Genomic DNA, 18,681 nt, shown 5'->3' on the forward strand with positions numbered 1-18,681 from the left:
ATGGAGAGATGTTTTCCCTTAAGTTGGCAACTTTCCCCCCCCTTTGTGCGCAACATTACCAATGGCACTTGAAGGCAGCACTCCCAGGAGCCGAGCCAAAAAAAAAAAGAGAGAGAGAGACTGCGCATGCTCAGAGCATCTTCCACCCGGGTCGTGCAGCAGAGCGGATGCTGATGCGTAGAAACCCATCTATCCACCGCATTTTTTTTTTTAGTCGAACAAATGACTGGGGTTGAACAAGAGTGTGTGAGGACATTTTACAGGTTATCTCGCTGCCCTCCTCCTCCTCCTCCTCCTCGTCTATGGTTAGGAGAAGGGGGAGGGGGCACCTTGGGGAGGAGGAGGAGGGAGTGGGGGGTGGATGCAGCCTTATCAATAGCAGGTTGCCTCAGATGATCCAGTTCAAACTAGTTCTGCTCTACATACGCGACCGCCACAAAGCGCCGCGGGTTCACACGGTCCTCACACGTCCCCCTGATGACAATATGAACTTTTCTCTCTTAAGGAAAACTTCATAGAGCGGTTTTTACGCAGGGCTGTGGTGGTGTGTAGACGTTTTCCCAGCCGCATCGCATCCTGACGCGACAGATCGTGTCTCCATCCCTTTTTCTTTCCCCTCGTCTTTTGAAAAGGTGAATGTCTCCCAAAAACCTCCACCCGTTCGTTACATTAAAGCACGCGTAAATCACGGCAGCACTTCTGATCGTGAGGACTGGACTCTGTAACGACAGACACGGGTCTGTATCGCAGGGAGTGTCGGGGAGGGGGGGGGACAACAAAGAGGCAGCAGCAGCATCGTCGCCACCAGTCCGTGCGTAAAGCCGCGGGGGGGTTTGCGCGCTGCGAGTTGGCGACAGATAAGCTTAATGGGGATGTGTTTTTTTTTTTCAGATGCGCAGTAAGGCGAGGTATAATCTCCCATGTTGGGGCTGGTGTGCGACAGGAGCAGGGGTGACAAAGCGAAAGGGGGAAAAGCCGCTGGAGGAATCACTGCAGTGCAGCAGAGCTGTCAGTCAACAGGCGGAGGAGGCTGCGCAGCTCCCACTCCGACACAAGGGGAGACCACGGCAGCGGCTCAAGTCATTTTAACGTCGATTCATGTCAGGATATAAATCTATACGACTTATATCAGACTCCTCCTCGCAGCCACAGGAGTCTTTTTTTTTATCTGCGCAACAGCCGAGATGTTCCACAGATATCCTGGCAGACTCAAATCTAACCATAAAGAGAGATTATAACTCGTAATGACCCCGTTTTCTAAAGAAAGAACAGCATAAGAGAGAGGGTTTTTTTTTCTGAGCTCCCTTCTGTGTGACGCATCGCCCCCGCGTTTACCTTGAGCCTTTGTGCCGCGTATCGCATCCGTTTTCTCTCTCTCTCTCTCTTTCTCTCTCTCTCTCTCGCTCTCTCTCTCTCTAGTCGCGATATCTCAACAAACAGGGGGGCATCCTCCTCACTGGAAGGCGTCATGGAGACGGCTCAGAAAAACAACCTCTCTCTACGCAATCTGGCCCATCACACACACACACACACGCATCCAAAGAACACACACACACACACACACACAAGCCTGGTCAGACGCGGAGGGAGCGACTGAGTCTCTCTCTCTCTCTCTCCCTCTCTGTCTCTCTCTCTCCTCCTCCTCCTCCTCCTCTCTCGACCATCAGCATTTAACGGCGCAGTTTCCACCAATCTGTGCAGCGAGAGGACCACCCCAACCCCTGAACCTGAATCCACCCGCCCTGCGCGTTTATAAATACTGCTTGAATCACGCTGGCAAGTCTTGGTCGTCAGAAACGCTCAGGGTTGCAGCAGAACATCCCCCTTTCGTCTTATCCCCCATTCATCCGTTTCTCTGTTTTTTAAAGATAAATCTCACACATCATCCACATTTTTCACTCTCACTCTTCCTCCCCCCATCCCTCTCTCTTTTTTTTTCCTCCGAACCAGTAGTTGTTGTTGTTGTTGGGGTTTTTTTTTCCGCGCGGCCAGTTGCATGCATTTTTCGTCTCCCAAAATGGTTTGCGAGACTAAAATTGTTGCGGACGAGCACGATGCTATACCTGGGACCAAAAAAGAGTCGATCATGTGGAGCGCCCCTCCGTCCAGCGCGGCTCTGAGCGCCGCCGAGGCCAAGGACGCGCGGAGAGACGCGGTGTTTATCCGCGAGTTCGAGCGCGGGGATCAGGAGGAGGTGCGGCGCATCTTTTACGAGGGTATCATGGAGAGGATACCCAACACGGCGTTCAGGGGGCTCAGGCAGCAGCCCAAGACCCAGTTTTTATACGCTCTCCTGACAGGTAAGTGCCTTGCATCGTGTGGCTTTTGTCAGGCTTCAGACCCACTTTTTCCCCCCCTCCCTTCTAATCACTCAGAAAACTTCATCACAACCCTTAACGTGAATTATAAAGGACTCGAGTCTTTACTCAGCCTGAATGCTAGTGCGCTTTTTTTTTTTTTTTTTTAATTTTCCCCTTCTCCAAATATTCGCACCCTGCTGTGATTTACTGGAGGAACTTGTTTTCGATCCCGATCCCAATCGAACGTGTTTTATTCACCCTATCTTGCCCCCCGATGCGCAAGCCAAGTTGAAACTCTGTTGCAGCGGCTCCGCGTCCTCGCCGGCTCACACAACCGGCATGTTGCACATCATGCAACAAAAGGCATGGCCGGGGCGCATGGTGCACGTGCGTGACCGGCGGGGCCCGCCACTGCTGCCGCTGCTGTGATGTGATGACATGCCGGTGCCGGGAATGAATGACTGAATGAATTTTGAGGGATTTGCCCATGGGGGGGAGTGCGCGCACGTACCCGGAAAAAAGCACTCCCCTGAGCTCCCTCCACACACACACATTCACCAACCGCGGTGCGCACCCCCTCCTTTCTCTCTCTCTCCCTCCCTCCCTCCCACCCCTCCGCCTCTGCACAAGCAGCCAATGCGCCAGTCATGCACTGATCTCGTTCCGGCTTTTGTTGATGTTGCGCTTATTAACCCCCCCCATCTGTCGTGATTTTACGCACGCCGAAAAATCAACGCGCAGGCTCGAATCAGAACCCCGCACAGGTTACAAATCTGGCGTCGATCAGATCACACTCATACAAGTCAGTTAAAACATGACAGCCCTGCCCGTGGAAAAAAAAACTGATTCCAGCTCCCTGAATGTGTCTCACGGTCAGACAGTTCTCCCCACTGCGCGTCGGCTGATGCTTCGCAGCAGGCTGAGGCGCAGTGGAGTGAACTAACTCCTCGGTAATTGCATGCCACGCAACAACATGCGATGCAGCATCCGAGCCCTGCTTGTTTTGTGTGTGTGTCCCCCCCCCCCAACTTTGCGCCCCCCAGCGTCACATCCGACTAATTACTCCAGTGTGGAATGAACTGTGGTTTGATGAATCCCAACACTAACATGTCCTCTCTGACAAAAGTTTTATTCTAACGTGCCTTACTTCACAGATTCTGACTTCTCCTTATCAAAGTGTTCATTTTGTGTCACGTCTCATTTTCTTCTGTATCTGTGCCTGTGTGTGTGCCTGGGCTCAAATTTCCGGCCAAAATCAAACATGTGATTCTCTTTTCTGACAGGTGTCGTTTATTTTTCTTCCATTTCTCCATAGTAATGTGCTTTTTCATGACCAAGTCCGTCACGCTGACCTGCTGCGCGCCCCTCATTCTCATGGGTGCGCGCTACTACTACAGCAGGAAAGTTATCCACGGTTATCTGGACTGTGCTCTGCACACGGACATGGCTGACATAGAGGCTTATTACATGACACCCACAGGTAAGGCGAGGGAGATAAAACTTGCACACTGTCTGAGCTGATCAGTCGACAATGCTCCAGCACCAGGGTTGAGTTAAGAGTCGAGAGTCTGTAACTCTGCCACAGCAGGAGGGATAGACGACAAACTAGATGAAAGGCAGAGTGACTTGTACTTGAAACTTTAAAAGTGTCTCGGTCCAAAGAGTCTCCAGGCAGTCCAGAGGCAACTCATCAAATATGCAGGTCGTCTCTCTCTGCTTTCCTTCTCCTCCACCCTTCTTTCCCACCCCTCCTCCGCGCCTCTTTCTCTCCTTACTCCTTCCCCCACTTGCTTCCTCTCTGAGCTCCACTTGGTCACGGGCTAGGAGGGAGGGAAGGAGGGGGGAGAGAAGAGAAGGGAAGGGATGGGAGGAGGGGAGGCGGGGGCTGCTGCTGCATCACAGGGCTATTGATCACACGGAAGGAAACTGCTGATACACTTTCTGCAGTACGCTCGGTGTCGGCCGGGGCTCATTTCCTCCACTAAAGCTTCTAATTGGAAAAAAATCAATCCACCTCTAGTGTCATCTCAAACTATTCATTCTCTTCAGGAGCTGCGGGTGCGAGTGATTGGCCCCCCCCACCCCCGACTACGAGCACGTGACGCACGTTCATACATGTCACTTCCTGGACACATTTATCCCCTGTTAACCCAAACCACGTGGGCCAATATAAAAAGCAGGTGTTGGTTGAGCCGGTCAATTGCCCCTCCATTGTCCCCCCCTCTCCCTGACATTGTGCCCTCTGGCCTGGTAATCCACTGCACACACAATTGCAATTTAGCATTCCCATTATTGCCGCAGGGCCGCCGATGGTTTAGAGGGGGTCAGGCACCACTGCTCCTGGACAATGCTAATGATTATATCCGTGCAAACTGAATGGGCCCGGAGAGGGACGAACACCTGGGGCGCCAACATGCAGTGCTGATGGAGACGGCTCCTCTCGCGTTACCGCCATTTGTTGTGGTGGGTGTGCTGTATGTTCGAAGTGTGTGCAGGTCGGCGGAGGAGGACGTGATTATGTACAGAACGCAAACTTGTTGTACTTAAGACCCTAAAAACACACTTTGTCCAGTAGTTTCTTGTTTTGAGCGATGAGGTTCTACATGCTGAGGTCTCTGACTTGATGTTCTCTGAGATTTTGGGTATTGTTATATTGTGATAGGGCGTACGTTTTGCCTTTTCCTGGTTTTAAAGACTCCATGACAGTAAGCCGATGGCATTTTTTTGAACTCAGCAGCCTGTTCTGCTTGTTCTAACACTGTCATTACCCACTCAGACATTACATCCAAATTACTGATGATAATCTGCCAATGTCATTGAGTTAAAGGTGCAATATGTAAGACTTTCAGTTGAAAACATTTCAAACAGAACAGGAAGAAGAAACACTTCCGATGCTATGACAAAGACACTGAAGTTAGCATGCTTGCCAGCTAGGGACCATGCCTGAAAAACCAAAACTTCACCAGCAGTTGTGTTAGTTGTGTCAACACTAACACTCAACTAATAGTCAGTCTGGCTAGCTGCAGAGCTAACGGCGCTAACAAGTTAACTGTGTCCAGCTTCTTTAATGTGAATATTTCGAGCACTTTATAGACCAAACAACTAATCAGTTAATCAGGAAAGTAATTTACAGTGGACGTAATCGTTAGTTACAGGCTGCATGCACATGAAAAAGGTTTTTGGTACAGAGGCAAAATAAGGTCTGCTGTTTGTTAGATTGTGTGCGTGTGTGTTTGTTTGTTTGATGCATGAATGCTTGTAAGGATTAATCTTCTGGAGCTTTAATCATAATTCTTAATCAGTGTTTCATAACCGAGACATCTCGACGTCGTGGATGATCAATAGGAGCATCGCAGAATACAAATGTTGTAATGGTGCCACCCGGCAATTAATCAACTTAATGGAGAAACGCTATATGAAATGCAGAGACGGGGAGAGATCCAAAGACAGGGAAAAGGGGAGGGAAAACATGTTTTGACAATAAAGTGAAATATTAGTTGAACAAGTGGACAATGAACACAGACTGCTTGGGTAATAGAGGAAGACTGACTGACTGGAGCCACGTCACCCTGCTGCCAATTATGTTTGCTCATATGCAGAGATATGAACACAAATGGACCCTTTTTTCATTGAAGTTTTCAGAAGCTCAGTTTGAACACGTCTAAATTAAACTGTCAGAAGCCTTTACAGTCTCTGTATTGACAAATTCAAATAGCTGCAATTACAACACAACATCTGCTAGCATAAATCTCTTTGTTTACTCTGACCCCTCCTCTTTCCATCCATCTCTGTCTGTCTTTCTTCAATCAATACGTCCACCAATGGTGTGTTAACGGCCAGAAACGAAAAGAAACTAAGAAATTAAGTTTTTTCTAGCGCGTTAAACTACTTCAGTTGAGCTGACCCTGATTACTGGCGGCTATGTGATCACCTTCTCAGTTCTAGTTTTCGCACTTTTATGACAAAATGGGACGTTCTTGAGTTGAAAAATATCTTTGAAACTGACAATTGGAACAGTGAACAACTTTATAATGAACACGCTGAAGTAAATTAGCTAGCATTGTGGCCATCTTTGGTTAATTCAGCTAACAATCTTTCACAGGCTTTCCAGACCTTTAGTAAGCAGCTAAAATATTTAAGTCGACCTCCAGTAACAACACTTTCCAGGCACCGAGCACCATCCAAAGTGATTCCTTTACTGACGTGTTCATCTGCACAACATTTTTCGCAGTGTTTTTCTCACCGCGTCACAGGCCTGGCTCGTGTCAGCGCCTGTTCTCATCAAGTAGTCCACACGCTATTTCTTTTCGCTGAAATGAATGCCAGAGTTAGCATTGCTACGCCTCTTGGTCGCTTAATCCCGCAGGGCAACCAAACAAAGAGTCTTTCAAACAGCTTCTCTTAAAATGAAAACTAAATTTGAGTGCAGAACGAAAGAGCTTTCCCCTTTTGCGTTCGAGCGGCAGGCGGGCAACACGCCCTCTCCCCTCGCACTTGCTCAATCACTATAGGTCACTCCGAAGCAGCTTAACGTCCAAAAAAGTTAATGTAATATAATGAGGGCAACACCAGACACCAGAGCCAAATCCTCCCCCGGCTTGATGTGATACCCACTCAATAATACTGGCTGTTTAATGAGGCGTCATGACCACTGCGGGGTCCCATTAATGCAGGAGACTTTATAACACCTGCCGGTCAGTCCTGGTGTGGCTCTGTGTATGTATGTGTGTGTGTGTGTGTGTGTGTGTGTGTGAGAGAGAGAGAGAGAAGGATAGCAGCTTCCTCCAGCGGTACCTGCTGTGCTTATTTTAGCTCTGAGAGAGGGAGACGGACAGAAAGGGAAAGAGAGAGGGAGACAAAACTTGCGAAGGGAGGGAAGGAGGTGAGTGCCGGATAGGAAAATGGGGGCATCCGAGGAAGGGGGGTGTGCTCCTCGGCTCTCAGATATATTTTGTGTTTGTGTGAGAAAGAAAGAGAAACAAACACTTTGCTGGTTAGCACACAGACAAAGGGATCTCCTGGGTGTATCTTCCGACACCTCAGATTAATAAGGCATCCTTTTTCTCTGCCACCCCTCCCTCCTGTTGCGGTTTTTTAAGCCACAGCATTTTCTTTCTGTCTCCCACCTGTGACGCTCCTCCTCCTCCTCTTCCTCCTCCTCTTCCTCTCAATTTTTCATCTCCTCCGACGGTGCAGACAAGGCGCCGCAGTGGCCAACTGGGCTATCCATCATCCTGGCACAGAGGAAGTGATGTTTCCTCTTGGCTAAAGGAAACAGCATTCAGTGTCTTTCAAAACCTGAAAAACAGAAAGTGCAGAAAATTGTTACTATTCATGCGATACTTTAGCAGGAGGAGTTAACGCACACATTCACAAACAACATTCACAGAAATGTCAAATGAATTAGTCATTACGGCTCGGGGAATTAATCATCAACCGTTTTTGATAATGAATGAATCATTTACAGGGGCAACATGTAAGACCTGAGCATCTCTTAAATTGATAGTTAAAGCACACATGGGGGGCATTTCACCAGAGTAACTGCTAATTGTGGCTGCCGTTAACTAGTTAGCTCAGTTAGCCTTGCAGCTGGTGGTCTGGACTGGATATTTTCAGTCTCTAGCTTATTATATATATTCTTATTTTTATATCACCGTTATTAAAACGTCTTTGTGTTTTTTTTGGGGGGGGCATGCAAAGCACTGAAAAGCATATGTCACTATTTTCTGACATATCAAACTAAACAATATAATTGTTAAACAATCTACATTGGAAAATAAGTTGCATCCCTTGTAAAAAAAACACATTATAAGAGGAATAATTTTACGTTTTGTGAAAAACAGCACCACCTCGAATTTGTATACCAAATATGAAGCTACAGCCAGCCGCCAGTTAGCTTAGCATAGCATTAACGGTTAGGCTGGCCCCTCACTAACTCTTCGCCATGCCACCACTCATATTTCCTAATATTGATTAAAGATTCAGTCCGTCACCGCCACCCCTGGCTGACTCTGCTGCTCCCAGCCTGTACACACAGAGACACTTGAGTCCATTACTAACGGTATGCTACATGCACACACGTGTCTTTTGTTTTACATTCTGCTTAAATCAATATTGAACCGAGACACTCATCTGAGAGAGCGGATGGCGTGTCAACAGCAGCTTCAGTAGCGACTCTTTGAGATTTCTCTGGCTTGAGTCGAGCCTGCTCAGTTCACCCGGGAACAATATATGGAGGTCTAGACTGTAATAGGTTAGAGTGGCATTTTGCATGTTGGTGTGAAGACCAGCCTGACGACCTGTGACCCCTTGAGATGAAGGGGGGGAGAGTGGCTCAGACAATTAATCTATCACTTTAATAGAGAAACACTTCTTGAAATGCAGAGGGGGGAGAGATGCGAAGACAGGGAGAGTTTTATTTTTGAGAGATATTCCAAATATGAATGGAAAACACTGGCCACAGACTGCGTAGGTGATAGCATGTGATTGTATGCGTGTAAGAATGTAAACCAAATTAAAGGAGCAATTTAAGTTAGGAGTACAGTATACGGCTGTACTGAAGCTGATGAGAGACATGTATGCACATGGGCGCTTATTTAATTTAAGTTCAAATGCTGAGTTTGGATTTGTATGAATTAAACTGTCAGAATGAAATAACTCTAAAGTCCATTATTCAAATTCAACAGCTCAATAAGAGTTTGGCAAATTCAATAGCTGCAATTAGAATACAACATCTGCTAGCATAAATCTCTTTGTATACTCCGACCCCTCCTCTTTCCATCCATCTCTCTCTGTCCTACTTCAATCAATACGTCCACCAATGGTGTGTTAACGACTGATGAAAGAATTCAAGAGATGAAATCAATTGAAAAGATTTTTCCAGCAAATTAACTATAGCTGACCTTGATTACTTCATTCAGCTAATCTCGTTGAAAATATGAACAACACTGTAGACACATCTATTAATCCACTTTTTGAATTTTCAGACACAATTCCTCCAAACAAAACAGAACAAAGAAAAATCTGTTTTGGTTAGACTAAAACTACTGCTGAGTCATACTGAAGCGTTCAGAAGAGACCACAAATAGTGTCAGGAAATTGTGACCAGTTGCAGGAGAGTCTGTTTAATTTGGCGTTGACTGGTTTCTGCAAAAGTCTCATGAGACTTGGCTGATCAGACTGTGCACATGGTAGCAATCGGAGCCGAATAAAACACACTCGACTACATGAACAAAACATGACTTGTGTAAATAAATCTACTTTACAACTCTGAGCATAGTTTTGGAAAAGTCCCTTCTATGTGTGGTGGTTAATGGCTAGAGACAAATATGTTTTAACTTCTTTTTTAACATTTTTTTTTGTTTTACTTGTGATTAGTTTTTTCTTCTTTAGATGAAAAGTAATTTCTCTGGCTTTACTCAAGCCAGCTTGATTTACCCAAGAACAACATAGGGAGGTCTAGATTGTAATAGGTTGCAGTCACATTTTGCATGTTAGTGTGAAACCTAGCCTGACGGCCTTTGACCCCAGGGATGAAGGCGGGGAGAGGGGCTCAGGCTGTAGCAGCAGCAGCCATGTGAACAATGGCATGCGCACAGTGAAGTGCACGTTGTGTTGAATATGGGCACTTACCAGCATGTTTGCATATAAACAAATGATGTGCGTTGATGGGCAGGAAGGCAGTAAAACTGACAGTAACAGATTGGGCCAGATAATGAGTTTGTCAGAACTAATGGAAGTGTAACAGTGTGAGTGTGAGTCTGTGTTACAACACACAGGTCAGTGCATCCTTTGCATATTGGGGTTGGCTTAAAGGCTTCCTCTACTGTACGTCAATACACATGAATTATTCATTCAATGTAATTGTGCTGTTGTGTGTTTGTGTAAACATCTGGAGAGTGTGTCTCGGGGACCGCTGTCCTCTCACCCTCATTTGTCCATGACGGAGGAAGAAAGAGCTGACGCGTGGATTTTATATGACAGGCTAATCCATACTCCCAGCATGCACTCTGACCCGAGGAGGAGGGTGAGTCAGTATGTATGGAAGGGCATTAGGAAGGTTGTGAGTGTTGTATAAGACTGGACAACACCGAAAAAAATTACATTCAGAAGCAGCTTAAGAATTTTCTTTTAAAGAAACTGCTGTGTGTTCCCCCTCTGTCTGAAACACTCTTGTCTCTTTAAGGACTCCCCGCTTAGATTGGTCAGCTCACACATGCCTGACCCAGCACCACTAACAACAACAGAGCAGCTGTGCTATATCAATTCTTACCTGCCAAACTAATCACTGGACATAAATAATGCAAATATGTCACACAGTGACATAGTGTGATGTCACAAAGTCACAGAATTCAAGGTGGGACTACTGACGAGGCGTTTTGGGGCAATGTTTTCTGCAGGAGAGAGGAGTTTCTGTTGGTGCAGACTTTGACCTTTTTAACTATCAAGGCATTTTACAGGCACAAGCATCTACAACACACTACAGGAAAGGAAATAACTAAAAAAGCATTGTAGGGTCCCCTTTAAAATAAACAGAATTGGTGTTGTGTTTTCTTGTATTAGCTTCCTGGCAAAAATGGTTTCCATCGCCTGGTCAGATCAGCCTAATCACGCGGTGATGCAACAGTCCTGAAACATTAATCACTTAGTGCTTAATGTACACTGCAAATATGACGTGCTGCGGAGCGATATAAAAATATCATAAAAATAACAATCAATTCACAGTTTAATCAGTGGAACACAAAGCGAATGGAAACAATGCACAGAGAATAGAGTCAAGCCACTTATCAGCTTTTGTCAGGGCTTACACCCACAGAGGATGGCGTCTGGCTCACAGCGAAGCAAACTCCGGCGCAGTGAAGCGGCGTCTAGACTGAACGCTTATCAACCAAATTATCCCTCCGTTTTTCATCTGAACAAAAAAAGAGAATAATCTTGTTAGACACCATAAAAAAATATTCCCGTGTATGTGCGCAATTTTTTTTTCTTTGTCTATATAGACAGGCGTCATATCGCAACATCAGCCAGTATTTAACACTCCCACACACATGCACAGAGGCATATTAACATCCGTGTAAAGTAGTTAGAGAAATTAGATCCGTCACATTGTGAACGCAGTAATCAGATTTTGGCTCGTGCGAGAATCATTGCAAGCGATTTCCACCTCCTGTGTTTCCCGCCTTCACTCTCGGCCGCGATGTATTTCTCGTCTTGAGATCATCTGTATTCTTCAGGTCCCCCTCCCCCTCCCGTATTAATGGTAGATTTTCTGTCCTCCCTCCCCCCGTTGTGTTTGCATGCCCTCGCAGCAATAATGGATCCTTTCAGGCTCATCACTATTACTGTTACCACAGATGCCTCGCCTCCCTCCTCCTCTGCTCACTCTTTCTGTCAGAGAAGACCGATGAATGACTTCTTCTCTCTGTCTCTAACTCCTTTTTTTTCCCTATTCTGAGTGAGTAAGCTCATTCACACACTTCCTAGTCTCAGTTAGACACTCTCAAACACAGGCGGTGCGCTGTATTCGTAGCTTATTAGGCTCTACTCTTAAGCATTTAGCTGCTGTACTGAAGCGACAGGGATATTAACTCTTTGCTCAAGAACACAACAGGAAGAGCTGTCAAGGTCTGTTTGTTTACGTAATTGTATTTATTCCCTCTTTTCAATCCCTCTTGTGGTGACAAAGCAGCTTCACCTGTGTGAATTGTTATGTGTGGTATTTAGTGGGAAAGAGGGAACATAGATGGGAGCTAGAAAAGAGATACAAAGGAGAGAGATTATCCATAAATCTTAAGCCTCATTTTCATCCTTTTATCTCAATATTCTCTTTACCATCTCCTGCTTCCCCCAACAACAGCAGACAGACACAATAACGACTGTACCCGTCAGATATTATCATGGAAACCTACCAAACTCCCCACAAAACAAACCCAATCTAAGACTCAACAGTCCTATCAAGAGAGGAATGTTCTAGTCTGGTTCATCTCATCCCGTCTGTTTGACTCCATATAACTCTCTAAATTGAGCCTTCTCAGAGCCTGTTTATGTCTTGGTACCCTGAGAGCGACTGTAGAGGAAAATGGTCGCCATACGAATATGGTTTGTGGTAGCAGCTCTGTGTCTGTGGTAATGATAACTTGCTAATTTGTAGCAGGTGTAATGTTTATGAGGGTCACCGTCTCAGCTTAGCATGCTAACATTTGCTAATTACCACTAAACACGAAACAGCTGAGGCTGATGGGTCATGTCATGTCATTAGGTTTGTCAGTATTTGGTCACAAACCAAAGTAATGGACAAGATACCATTTTGAAGCAATGATAGAAAGTTAAAGGTTATTTATCTGGGGTGTGTGAACCAAATGTTATGGTAATCCATCCAGTATTTTTCCGACATTTAACTCCAAACCCCAAATGTCAACCTGCTGGTGTTGCTAGAGGGAACGTCGGGTGATTGCTAAAGTCATTAGGCCTCGTCCTCTGGGGACCATGAATGCAATCGATCGATTGATTGTTGAGATATCTCACTCTGGTGGTAGACAGACCAGCTGACCAACCGAACAAAATTACCATCCACAAAGCTGAGTCTAAAACCTTTAATCAATCCATTTCACACAAGAATGCTTAGTCCTTTCGGTTCGATTTTTATAATGGTTTTGCAACAAATGGTTTTGGGATTTTGAATGTGACAATCTAGCAGGCATCAGTGACATTTCAGCTGCAGATCTGCTGACTTGTGAAGAGTCTAGAGCTTTTAATCTCGTTTAAACTGCCTTTTGGAGCATAACGTTTTGCCTCCTACACACCTCCTCCTCTAACTTTATCTCTCTGCCTTTTGTTCTTTCCTTTTCTCTCAGCCTCACTCCATCTCCCTATCTCCAGGAAGTGCAGTTCCCAGCAGGAATAATGATAGCTAAAGTAAATCCTTGCAGTGTAATGGTAGCGGTGTCAGACGTGGCAGATGTGGAGCTCCTTGAGCCATGATGTCAGGAAGCTTAGAGGTCAATACACGCTGCTCAGCTTTCACAAGAAAAGCAGAGTCAGAGGGGGAGGAGGGATGAGGAGAGATTGAGTATTTCAGTCTTGCATGATTCAAGTTATATTTTTGAGACACAGTGTTAAGTAATGCACACAGTGTGATAGGCAGAGAGGTGGTTGGCGTTGTGTGCTTTCCTGTGCTGTCCTCATTCCTGGCACAGGCTCAGTTCAGACAGATGGTCAGGAGGGTTTTATGGAAACGTATTCCCCCCTCCTACGCCTCCAACACACACATGCACGAGCATAATAATGCCGGCCGAGTGTGACACTGCAGCTTTTTGACGTCTGCCTATAATAAAACATTAATTCCACAGTACAATTGAAGGCTGCAAGACACTTAAAGCTTTAAGAGATTGTCTGTACCACTCAGATTTACATTGAGTTAGGGTTATGGCATAAATTGGTGCACCACTGTAAGTGAACACTGATGTTAGTCTGTTTGAGAGGCTAACAATTATGTTAACCTGCTGGAAAAGCTAATACCGATGTTAGCTGGTTTGAGACGCAAACACCGTTGTAATTCTGTAGGTGAAGCTAACACTGATGTTAACCAGTGGTAGAAGCTAACACAGATGTTAATCTGTGTGAGAAGCTAACACTGATGTAAACTCGTGTAGCCTGTCAAAAAAGCTATTACTGATGTTAGCTTGTTGGAGCAGCAAACACAGATATTAGCCTGTTAGCTTAAAATTTCCTGAAACATGTATTAATATGTATATATTGTCTCCTTCTCCGACATGATTAATGCCTCTAACTCACTGAAGCTTACCTTGAACACCTGTCTTTTGTTGTCTATTGTAATGAGCTAGCTAGCCAGTAGCAAGTGGATGAGACAGCTGCTGTCATGGATACAGGCATGGTACAGATAAGATAAGACACATTCATGAGTTTAAGAATTACTTCTGTTGTAGGGAGATTGTTCAAACAAACAATTAGGGAGGATTTTTTCTGTGATAAAACCAGACATTTCATCTGAGACAGTGAACACGAAAAAGTTTTCATCTGTCATTTCCTGGTGATTTCAGACTTGTTCCTGAGTCTGACACCAATATTTGACTTTGCCGGACAGGGTAAATCTAAAAAACAGTGGTAACAGGATGTGTTGATTTTAGTTATCTAGAATGCCTCAGCACTTCTAGGAGATATGTATCTCCACAGATATATTTCAAAATTAAAGCCCCCCTCAGAGATTAGTCAGATTAGACTGACTGAGTCAGATCTCCCAGTGATGCCATACCCCCGTCTACCTATCAGGACGGGGAGTCCTTGGGTTTTCATGTTGCCGCTGCAACCTACATACTGTCTGACAGTTGTTTCATTCAGTAACAGAAGCCTCCAGATCAGCTTAACACAAGCCTGCAGGGGCATCAAATCCCTCCAAACACACGGGGACTCCAGTAGGAGCATGATGTTAATGTCAACGGCTGTTTGTGTGTAAAGGCGAGAGATTCAGCAGAAATAAAGGAGAGGGATGTGTAAAGAGAGAGTGAGGCCACAGAGAGAGAATTAGGATTCAGAGCTCGTCGACAGACGGACGCAGATTTTTTGCCAGTCACGGAACAGTCAGATTTACTTTATCTATAACAAACAGATGGCATTTTAATACAAAACCATATAAGCGCTGCCAACACATGCCGTAAATAATGCTGACACTGATGGAGAGGCTGTTTCAGCACAGTTACATAATAAAAAACAGGAGGTTCAGAGGGACATTTTCTTTGAAAGATTATGATCGGTAAAGGAAATTAAGCAAGGGCATTTTAAAACAGATGGAATAAGTTTGAAAGTGTAATGATTTCAAAAGAAGCACGATGAGCCATGTATTCATTTATCTGACTTTCTTCTCTGCACTGTTAGTCAGGTATTTCACATCCTGGGAACTAGTGATTATTATTTTCTAGCTCTGTAACAAAGGCTGATATTTTAACCGCAGCTGGTGACACGGTCAACAAAAGATACGGGAAATTGTAATAAAAAAAAATGTTTTGCAGCTCAATTCAAATGGTTTTATCCAACAAATTATTATTATATCTGTTATTACTCAGAGGCAAAAAAGGAGGATAATTCACGAGCATGAACACTTCAAACTGTCAAAGTAAGCAGCGTAGGAACTGCAGCATAAATGCAGATTGATAACAAATCGGGTTGGTATTCAGGCTCTTAGCACTACTCTGTTGGAGGAGCATTGTCTGCTGACATTTTTTTTATCTGTATTGGTCTAACCTTGTTCGTCTTGTCTGTATGTGTGTTAGTCTTTTTATCTGTGACCAGTTTCTGTCTGATTTAGCAAGTGCCTACACAGCATGAGCTGCTGTAAAAATACTGTTTTCTGTCTATGTCAAGTTGGAAAATGCAGAATTTATTTCTCTAATCCCCCAAAACTGAGATCAGCGTCACTGCTCCACTACACTGTGAGCTCCAAGAGGCCGCTCTGTCATGCCTGTACTTTTAATCAGCAGCGTCTCACTGAGTGGCTGATGTCATAAAGCACCAGTCAGTTACTGGTCTCTGCCCCCTTCATTCATCTACTCCCTGCATCACTCCATCTATTTCTCTCCTCGCAGAGCATTTCGTCCATTACGACATGATGCAAGACACTGGTAATGGAAACACAGGCAACTCAATTTTGATCTGAGCTTCTCTTCCTCAACCACTGTTGTCCTTCCAATTGTTCCCTTCATCTATCCAAATTATTAGTTTCCTTTATCGAGAGCAATCGTCAAGATTAGTTCGCTAAAAAGACCAGTGGGATTTGAAATATGGGCTTGAGCATCACAGTATAATGGAGCAGCTGAGTGTGACGATCTCTACCCTTAAATACCCTGGCACTAAAAATATTTGTCACTGGATGTGTAAGGGTTTATATGGGAAGATTGATACCACTCTCACGTCTTTACGGTAAGTGTGTAGCCACCGGCTGCAAGTTAGCATAGCTCGCACATGGACTTTAAAGAGGGAGAACATTTATAGCCTGGCCCCATCCAGAATCCATCCCTACAGCTCAGTTATAACGTATTAGACATTTCAGGTAAACATGTCCGTAGGGTTTTATAGGTGGAGGTAGATTTTGTGTCCATTGGACAGTGACAGGCTAACTGTTTCTCCTTGTTCCCAGTCTTTATGCTAAGCTATGCTAGCTGGCAATCTTCTCATCTAGCTTCCTGTAACTGTGCCTTCAAGTGTTGATCTTTTCAACAGTCTGCTCTTACTAATTTTATCGAACTTATTGCCCCTTGTTTCTGTCAGGCTCCTGTTTCTGGGTGGCGGTGCTCGACGGACGCGTGGTGGGAATCGTGGCGGCACAAGGCCGTGAGGACGACAACACGGTCGAGCTGAAGCGCATGTCAGTGGACTCTCGCTACCGTGGCAAAGGCATCGCAAAGGCGCTGGGTCGTCGCGTTCTGGAGTTTGCCGTGCGCAACAACTACGCCGCCATCGTCCTCGGCACGACGGCCGTCAAGTTGGCAGCCCACAAGCTGTACGAGTCGCTGGGCTTCCGCCGAACAAGCCAGAGCGAGGACTACAGGCTCCCCGGGATGAACCGCTCGCCGCTGGAGAGGCTCTTCTTCCAGATCCGTTACATCCGCTACCGCCTGCAGCTCCGTGAGGAGTGAGAGATGACAGGGAGAGGGAGAGAGAGATGGAGAGGGGAGATGGAGAAAGAGAGGGACAGAGAGAGAGAGAGAGAGAGAGAGAGAGAGAGAGAGAGAGAGAGCAACGACCCTCCTTCACCTGAGAGCCCCAACCGCATCCTCTCCTCTGACAGCTTTTATTTATTTTGTGTCATTAGAGATAACTTCGAGTACTACTTAACACTTCTACTATCTCATCTTTAAAGTCACTTACGTTTTCAGTACTATTATGCTTTTGTTGCTGTTGTTTTGTATTTTACTTTTACATTTTAAATAAGAGTTCTTTTTTTCTTCTATTTTATTAAGCTATTTTTTTTTTTGTACCTTTACCCCTCCCTTTCCACTGTGGGATAAAAAAAAAAAAAAGGATTTCATTGAGGACAACTAACTGGCACCCTAACTAGGCACCCTCCCCTGCCCCTTTGGTTTTAAGATAATGCGACTCTGATCAATACGCCCCTTCATTTTTATTCCACAATCCCCTCTTTACCCCTCCCCCATTACCTCAAGCCTTCCCCTTCCCTCCCACATTCTCCTTATTTCCACACAGCAAAAAGTCACCAGACGGGTTTAGAAACAGGAGGGTGAAACGAACTGTTTCCACTGTTTCATTGGGGGGTGGACAGAGCACTGGGTGGTTTGGGAGGCGTCCTCATGAGCAAACATACACAAAAGGAAAAAAAAAAGTGGTGGGGGGAGCTTGTGGTACACACTCTCTTTTACAAAAGCCCTGCAACGTTGCATTATGAGTGTACAGACACACTCGAACCCAACTGTTGGGCTTTTAGCCAGTATCTCAAGACACCATATTGAAGCACAGCAAGAGTGTGTTGCTGACCCCCACAGTGAGAGAGAAGGATGAAAGGATGGTTACCGGAATATGCACTGTGTGACCTGTGTTCAGGATGGATTTGAATCAACACAGTGCATCTTTCTCACACGCCCTCCCTCCTTCCCTCTTCTCACTGATTATTTGATTGGATCTCTCCTTCCCCCTTCTATTATTGCCCGGATCTGTCATCAATTAATCGTCCTTTTTTTCTCACTCAAGCTTTGGAGAGGGTCTCTGATTGGTTGAGGTGACAGGAGGGTGGAAGTTCCTCGCGGACAGATCCCAAGATGCAAGATATAGCTGCATGTCAGAGCTTGTCTGCGTGTGTGTCTGTGCGATTGCTCATGTGACTGTGTGTGTGACTGTGTGTGTGTGTGTGTGTGCGTGTGTGTGTGTCTGATGAGGCTGTGGTCTGACATTAGACCGTTCCTCAACAGGGTATGAGGAACAATTAACCTATTTTTATTTTCTTTCTTGCTATGAATCAAGTATGATCTAACTAATCATTACTACTTTCTATATGTACTTACGAAATGTTTACTGATTGAAGACAGATAAATTCTAACATTTTGAATATGTTTAGTATTTGACTTATAATTAGTAATTTTATAACTTTAAACACATCTTGCCACATTGTAATATGCAAATTTTGCAGTCAAAAACTACGACAACTACAATTACTACTACTTACTTACAAAGTAGCTGCAGTCTACCATCCACATACTGAATCCAGGTTATTGGGGAACAACTTGGGTAAGACTACTAGCAATACTTGCAAACCTACAGTACACAACTGAGCACAAATAGCAAATAATTACTTAAACGGATATATCAGCATTCCTCCTCCCCATGTATTTATATTGTGTATACAGTTGAAAACTCA

General features: G+C 45.1%; 2 protein-coding genes across 8 annotated transcripts in view; one reads left to right on the forward strand and one right to left on the reverse strand.

Annotated features, from left to right (window-relative positions):
* Positions 1–1,651: 1,651 nt before the first annotated feature.
* Positions 1,652–16,979, forward strand: nat8l (N-acetyltransferase 8-like). Of its 2 annotated transcripts, XM_037111110.1 has the most exons (3): positions 1,747–2,300; positions 3,616–3,780; positions 16,581–16,979. In XM_037111110.1, exons 1-3 carry the CDS (start codon positions 1,997–1,999, stop codon positions 16,946–16,948), a joined length of 837 nt encoding a protein of 278 aa, XP_036967005.1. In that variant the 5' UTR covers positions 1,747–1,996; the 3' UTR covers positions 16,949–16,979. The 2 variants fall into 2 exon arrangements, with proteins under 2 accessions (XP_036967006.1, XP_036967005.1); XM_037111111.1 differs by lacking the exon at positions 3,616–3,780 and having other exon boundaries at positions 1,652–2,300.
* The window catches only part of LOC119026649 (HAUS augmin-like complex subunit 3), a 77,270-nt gene continuing 66,021 nt past the window's right edge, over positions 7,433–18,681 (reverse strand). For 4 of the 6 annotated variants that reach the window (XM_037111096.1, XM_037111086.1, XM_037111091.1 and 1 more), the window contains one exon: positions 7,433–7,598. The gene's annotated coding sequence lies outside the window, so the exon portion shown is untranslated. Of the gene's footprint in view, positions 7,599–11,107; positions 11,212–18,681 lie in introns of all 6 variants that reach the window. The other 2 variants (XM_037111090.1, XM_037111089.1) reach the window with 2 other exon arrangements.

Source organism: Acanthopagrus latus, chromosome 10 (assembly GCF_904848185.1).
Source record: "Acanthopagrus latus isolate v.2019 chromosome 10, fAcaLat1.1, whole genome shotgun sequence".
Lineage (NCBI taxonomy): Eukaryota > Metazoa > Chordata > Actinopteri > Spariformes > Sparidae > Acanthopagrus > Acanthopagrus latus.

Bases quoted from the DNA above. Each gene is read 5' to 3' on its own strand.
- nat8l (XM_037111110.1), top strand. From the start codon at position 1,997: ATGCATTTTTCGTCTCCCAAAATGGTTTGCGAGACTAAAATTGTTGCG. The intron at 2,301-3,615 runs GTAAGTGCCTTG...ATTTCTCCATAG, and splicing joins TTTATACGCTCTCCTGACAG to TAATGTGCTTTTTCATGACC. The intron at 3,781-16,580 runs GTAAGGCGAGGG...TGTTTCTGTCAG, and splicing joins TTATTACATGACACCCACAG to GCTCCTGTTTCTGGGTGGCG.